This window comes from Nothoprocta perdicaria, unplaced genomic scaffold (genome assembly GCF_003342845.1).
Source record: "Nothoprocta perdicaria isolate Ctin4 unplaced genomic scaffold, notPer1 scaffold_33, whole genome shotgun sequence".
Taxonomy (NCBI): Eukaryota; Metazoa; Chordata; class Aves; order Tinamiformes; family Tinamidae; genus Nothoprocta; species Nothoprocta perdicaria.
Genome location: NW_020455566.1, coordinates 1,396,058 through 1,403,034, shown reverse-complemented (window position 1 = coordinate 1,403,034; position 6,977 = coordinate 1,396,058). Strand labels below are relative to the sequence as shown.

The window sequence follows — 6,977 nt, the reverse complement described above, 5'->3', positions numbered from 1 at the left end:
AAGCACCTGGTGATGGTTTTTTGTGGCGGAGATCTCCAAGCAAGCTATAAAAGTGCATAAACATGAGTGGACTCATTGTGCTCTGTGAAACCTGTAGCTCCTTGGAGAGTGTCTGGGATTAGCTCTTCCCTGCCTGGTGATCCAGGCGGCTCCAACGAGACACAGAGAAACATCAGGATGGCACCTTCCTGATGGTGTTTGCTGGGGAAAAGGAGACTGGAAGAGGGGGCAGCATTTGGTGATGCCCATCGGATTTTTCAAGCCTGGTTTTGGTGGCTGGTGTCCTGGTTTGGTGCCTTCCCATCTTGATCTTATCCCTTCTCTGTGAGGTGCTCCCTTTGGGGTTAGAAACCTCTGGTTTGGGTTGTAGCTGTGTGAACACCTAAACATGTGTTCGTTACTGCAGAAAAGGTGCCGTGCAACTGGAGTGGATGAAGGTCTAAAAGCTCCTTTTACACCAAGTTCTCTAGGACATCGTAGCTCTGCAAGAGCAGGGAATTCGGGATGCTGTAGCCCAATCTCCATCTGCTTGGGAGCGTCTTGTTTGCTGAGCAAGTCGGCGGCTCTGCTCGGTGGATGGAGGACACGGACCCTTTTCTTCCAGCTCACTGCGATGCCCGAGGACACGGCTCCTGAACACGACAAAAAGGCAGCAGAAGAATCCAGCGAGCAAGGGGAGTCCCCACAAAGTCCTCATCGGGAAGGAATTTCTTTCTTATGTGCTGGGATCTTAATTATTGTTCTTCGCAGGCACCGAACCTGCTCCTAGTAAGATCAGGCTACTAATCAGCTGGCAGGGCGGGTATCATTTTGGCTTGGCTCCTGGATGGGTTTATTCAGGGTCGCTCGGAGTCAAGAGGTCCAAGAGGGATCCCGGCCAGCGCTCCCCATCTGAAGGGGCTTCCTCCGTTGGCCACTTCTGGTTTGAAAATCTGTTCAAAGCGCTTGATATTTTCTTCTTTCGTATCCTCTCTGGTGAACAAGCCGCTGTGTCGCTGCAGAATTTAATTAAGTTTAATTTTGCACGACGGATAGAAGAGCAATTTGAGTTGCATGGAGCAGATCAGGGCTCGCTGTCTCGGAACGGGTCAGCCTGGCCCTTTTGGGCTCTGACGCAGGGTTTGCTTGCTCAGTTGGCCGTTTCTAGCCCTTGTTACAGTGGAAGGTCCTTTTGTGGTTTGGTTTGATGCCTCTCGGTACATTGGCTAGAAATTTTCCTTTCTAAATGGGGAGCTTGAGCTCGCGCGGTGACAACGAGGGCAGGCTGAAAGAAAACCCCCACTTTTTACAAAAGCTGCAGTTCCTCGGCACAAGAACGCTAAATTGTGGGGGGACATTTTTAAGGAACTTTGGCCTCTTAGCAGCAACTAGAAAATATTGTGATAATACTGAGAAGGGAAGATAAGGCTACAGCGTAATTACAGACTCCACCTGAACTCCTCACTCTTCAGCAAAGCTCTGAAGCCAGGGATGAGATTTAGTGCCGAGTTTTCTGCAGAGCTGCCTACGTGGAGAGCAGCTTCCAAGCGCTGAAGGAGAGCGTGGAAAAACGAAGGTGTTAGATGCAAGCCTGTGAATCCAGCACATCCCTGCAGCAGGTGGGAAGGGAATCCTAAATAACGGGCTGTGCCCTGTGTGAGTCTTGTCTATGCCTTGAACTGATCAAGACGGCGCAGCTCTCCTGTGTTTTACCTTTTTTAAAGAAGTGAGAGCATTGGGTCTGATTAAGGGTGCCCGTTTTGGTGATTCCTAAGTGCTGGTAGATTAACAGGGATGTCTCGGTTTTGTGGGTGACCAGAACCCCGTTAATAAGCACCTGGGTTTCAATTATACCAATCTGGGCCCCCTGGCTTTTATTGAATTTCAGCTCAGGGCTGCTGATCTCTGCTGATGGACGCCTCCTGGGTGCTCCGTGTTGCATTTAACGCTCATCTCCCTCCCGTGCAGTGAGAGGTTTTTGCAAAGCATTTCTTGGGACGTGCAGAGGTTCGAGGTGGGTTAAACCTCCTCGTGGAGGGAGCCACGAGCTTGTCCTTTGGGAAGCCTCCCCGCGCCAAAGCCTGAGTGCCGAGCGGACACGAGCCGGTGAAATGGAGCCTGGAGGGACGGGGCACTGACAGCAGCTGTGCGTGGACGTGCAGTGACCTGCAGGCGCTGGGTGCGTCTGCCAGGCCTCCTCGGGGAGAACCTCCCCATCTGCTCAGCAGCAGAGGTAAAGCGGGAGTTTTACAGCGTAGCTGTCAGCTAGGAGTTCAGATTCAATATATTCTCTGGTTCTTGGGAATTCAGGGCTTGCGTTTTGGGCACCAGGAATCATCGTGCCTTGCTACACCCCTTTGGATGCTCTCCTTCCTGCATAAGCTTCCAGAAGGAAGGTGCTTATTTAGGGCCCTCTGCGCTAATCATTCCTTGTGCTTTAATTTTGCTCTCTGGCGTTATCAGGAAGATAATTTGGGTAGAGGCGAGTCCTTCAGCGCCTTCAAGGACGACGAGTAGGGAAGCTGCTTGGCTGTTTCCATCCCGCAGGCTTTTCCCTGCGTGCATCCAACCCTCCGGAGCAGCTGCTGAAAGGCCCGGAGGCAGATCCAGCATTTGGCATGCCCAGGAACCATGTCATCGCGCCAGGGACCAGCGCTCTGCCCGTGTCATCGTCACGGACCTAGCCCTGCACCGCGCTCTCCGACGCGCCGGGGGCCTTTCCTTGGCCAGCGCGGCTCCGTCGGGGAACCTGCGAGGCTGGAGGTGGCTGTTTGGGGGAGTTTGATCCTTTTTAAGCAATGGGGCTGCGCGGCGAAGGCGCTGCCCTCCCTTGCACGTCCCTGGAGGTGACATTATTGCTGTGCCACCGGGAAGACGCCCTTGCCACGTGCACAGGAATCCATCTGTGTTCAATCTGCGGCAAAAAGCCACCGGTTTCACCGATAGCTGCGGTGTTTAAACGTCCCAAACGTGGCCATTTACTTTTCTGTTTGGATTGTGTTTCGAGCTGCTGTAGCTCTGTTTTTCGCCGCTTTTTCCCCCAGATAAGCCGGTCACTTCCACCACCATCGCCCCTCTCTTCTGTCATCTCCCGGCGCTGCCGTGTTCCTCCTCAGCGAGCCCGGCTGTGTTGCCCTTTGGAACGAGAGGATCCTTTGAAGGTGATGGATGCGCCCTGCCCGCTGCCGCGCCAGGCTCCGGGAAGGGCTCTTTGATCCATGGCACTTCATTGGGAGCGGATATTATGATTTACCTCCAGGATGTGAGGGAGCCGGCCTCTCCATTGCTCTGTGTGTGACCAGCTCGGAGCAAACTGGGTCACTGGAGGCTACTTGGAGGACTCTGAAACATGCCTGTGTTTTGCAAACGATCCCAAAACCGTGATAACGAAGGGCACAAAATGAGGCTTGTACACAGAATTCATTTGTTGTTAGTGTGTCACACACACAAGCTCTTTAGCTTCTCCTGGTCTGAGGGAAGGGCTTTTGCAGCTGCAAGCGTTATCTGTTCTCCCATCCGCACTGCTTGGTCCAGGGACAGAGCATCTCCTCCCACCTGCTCTTATAATTTATAGCCGTGCACTTGGCATAGTTGATCTGTTTTAGGGTTTTTTTTCTGCCTACATGCAGGAAGCACCTACCAGAACGATTTCCCTTGCGATATTTAAGCCCTGGGCTGCACACCCGTGCTCTAAGCTGCCCTTTGGGAGAGGAGCTGCGCGTGCTCGCGCATTCCGCTTTGCACAACAGCGTTTTAATTCTGTTCACCATGCTCCTAATCTCACGGCTGGCAGATAAATTGAGTTATTTGAGCCCTTTCCCTAAGGACTTCATGGTGCTTCCTGGGCAGCGTCCCCGTGGCATTAGCGGGGGTTATCTCAGCTTTGCAAGAATCTGCTCTGCTGTTTTCCCGGAGTGAGTAATTGCTTGGCCCGAGAAAGCAATGTTGATTCCTGCTGCTTTTACGGCAACGGCTGGAGCTGGCGATGCCCTCCGTGCCCGCCTTGGACTTGCCGCCTGGAGGTGTCGCTGGCTTCGTGTTCGGGCCAAGCAGAACCTCTTTGGCAGGGTTTTGGTGTCCGTGCCCAGGCGCTTTCAGCCCTGGGGCGCTGCCGAACGCGCTCGTGCTCCTCCAACCTCCCCGTGTTTGATGGCGCTTCCCCTTCCCTCTGCTTTTACCTAGGGAGGCTGCTCCGCCGAGGCGTGCGGAGGGGCAGCAGGTGAAGGCAGCTCCCTTCCGCATGCTCCAATGCAGCTGATGCATCGCTGCAGCGAGCGAGCATCTGCTCTCTTCGCAGGGGCCCGGGCGCACCGTCCCCTTTGGCTCCTGGAGCAAGTGCCGCGGCTCCCGCCTCCGCTTGCCCCAGCCTCGCACCGCGTTATTTCTGCACATTGCCTTTGGTGCTCGTTCTGTTACTCCCGTTTAGTGGCGTGCACCAAAGGATCTGTCCTCGTGCGGGCTGGCGGCAGCGCTGCGACGCTGGCCTTGGCGCGGGTACAGCGAGCAGCCGGGATCCGTATTCCCGTCACACGGACAGCCCTCGTTCCGTGCAAACGCCCTTGAAAGGCCAATTGCACCAAGCTCCCTGGGGGGTTGAGGCAGCGGAGAGTTGCTGTCATCCCTGGCGAGCTCTAAGGACGTTTAGAGATGGCCCTTTTGGTTTCCCTTCCCCATTCCCTGCTCGGAAGGGGCTCCCAGAAGGCAGGACCAGCAAGTGCCCTGTGCCCTGCAGCTGCTGCCACCCGGGGCTCTGGATTTGAGAGTGGATGCTGGGCGGATGTGGGGAGGAGTAGAAGGTGCAAGTGCTCCGTGCAAGCGTTCCGAGTGCTTGGAGCGCTATGGATGCAGCGAGCCCCGAGGGCAGCGGGTTGCTGCTGCCCGTCGTGCGGGTCCCGCGTGGCTGCAGGATGCCCGCGGGCTGGCACGAGCTGCCGATAAAGACCAGCCCTGGCTGCCAGGCTGCCGGGCAGGAGCCCGTTTCGTAGCGCTCTGCAGCACCCCGTGTCGGCATCGCGCCTTGTGCGTGTCTTGATCCCACCTGCAAGTTCCTCAGCACCAAAGGGCTGTTTCTTCCTAAAACACTGACTTTTTTTTTTTTGTGCTCCATCACTGTATGGGAGTGAAGCCGCCTCCTGATTTCCCTCATTTTAGTTCCTCTTCTATCTCATTTCAGAACTTTCTCTGGAGAAAAGCTGGGTTTTGTTATTAAAATCCTAATTCCTCCTTTCTCTCCTCTTTCCCCCACACGTTCAAAACTGTCTTGATCTCATGTGACTTCAAAATTATTTCCTGTGCACACGTTCTTCTTTCTTTGCTAAATAAGCATTTATTGTTCCCTTTTGCAACAGACACATGCCCGCTTGAAGGGACGGACATGGGATTTTTCCCTGGGCACAAGTGTTAGAAGCTTTGGATTAATGATGCCTTCCCTTCTGCTTAACATTTCCTTCCAGCACGGAGCATATTTAGGGGCTACTAAAATCTTCAGAGCTGGTGGGGAAATGAAACTTGAGATTTGAATTTGTCTTGATCTTGTTTTCTTGTTTCCTGCCCTTGTAGGAGTGGCTCGACAAGCTAGTGTGCAAGAGGAATGGAAGATACCATTGGTAAGTGCATGCTCAGCTGGGGCTCTGTCCTTTCCTCTGTGGTTAGATACCATAAAGAACCTGCTTGCTTTGACCTTTGGATCTTCACATGCAGAAAAAGGTTGGAAAATAAGAGAGCTTAGCAGATATATCAACTGCTGCTCAGCTGTGGAAATGGCATGGACCAGATCTGATCAAAATGGCATGGACCAGATCGGATCAAAACTGTAGTGGAAGTCTGAAAGATGATTTTTTGGTTGTTTTTAAGTCTCCCATCTGTGGAAACTGAAATACAAGTCTCCCGAGTATCCCAAGCCGTTGAAAACAAAGTAATATCCCTTTTTTTAATAGGTAGGAGGCTGGAGGCATTGAGCTGTGATTGGAACAAGCCATGCTGCAAGCCAAAAAGAAGGATTAGCTCCAGACTTCTCTTCCTGTGTTTATTTCCCTAGGCTGTTCTGTCTCGCAAAGATCTAGGATTTTTTTTTTAATTAAACAAAACTTGACTTTAATGCTGTTGCTTTAGGCACTCTGCATTGCTTGCTGTGAGGCAAGCAAAGTGGTCATTGGGTTAAACTGAAGCTGATTTTAGTTGCAGCTGAAACTGGTAGATTTTGACACAGCAGAAATGCTTGAGTGACTTTTCCTCCTGTTTTTCTAAAATGCCTGTGGAAGATGCTGGTTAAATGGCCATTTTTCCTACTGAAATGGGATTTGCATGAAAGCTCTTGCCTGCACCGTGGGAAGCGAGGCTCCCTTCAGCAAGTTAACCCTGTATCTCGTGCACCGTGGTGGTACCTCGTGCAATTGCTGCAGGCAAACCTCAGAAGTGTTGAACCATCTCAGCCGAACCCGTAGCAAATCTGCAGCAGGCACTGGATGCAGGAAAGCTCCCTTTCCGTAATCTCCATCATTAAATTATCATGGAGGGGGCAGCTGTGCAATTGGCGAGTCCGAGCTCATGGGGAAGTGCAAGTCTGTGGCCACAGATGCTGTTTCTGGACTATCTCTGTGCAAGCAGGTGATGCCACCCTTAAAACCTGAGGTTCTCCGTGCTTCTCTGCAGCGTGGTGCTCCCAGCGGGGCGCGAGTACCAGGCCTGCCTTGGGAATTCCGCTTTGCCGTCCCGGAAAGCCGCTCTGCCGGACCCTGGTGGCACATGTGGAGCAGCTGGAAGCCGAGCGTACATGCATAAAACCACGTCACGCTGCTGTCGCTGGTGGCAAGAATTGCTTGTCGGGTGCACGTCTAATCCGGAGCGATTATGCTCCCTCCCGGTTTGCTTGTGGCTCCCTAATCCTCAGCGAGTTTTGTTTCTCAAGGGGGCGATGGGAGCGAGCGCGGGGCTGGCAGCCGATGCCGAAGCGACGGCAGCTCCCTGCGTGAGCCCAGCCAGAGCCCGGGCGGCAGCAG

At 53.3% G+C, this 6,977-nt stretch overlaps 1 protein-coding gene across 1 annotated transcript in view; it reads left to right on the top strand.

The window, feature by feature from the left end:
* The first annotated feature begins 5,536 nt into the window (after positions 1–5,536).
* The window catches only part of PHACTR4 (phosphatase and actin regulator 4), a 33,133-nt gene continuing 31,692 nt past the window's right edge, over positions 5,537–6,977 (top strand). The window contains exon 1 of the mRNA XM_026043421.1: positions 5,537–5,585. Within this exon, the coding sequence (XP_025899206.1) occupies positions 5,570–5,585 (16 nt within the window). The 5' untranslated portion in view covers positions 5,537–5,569. The remainder of the gene's footprint in view (positions 5,586–6,977) is intronic.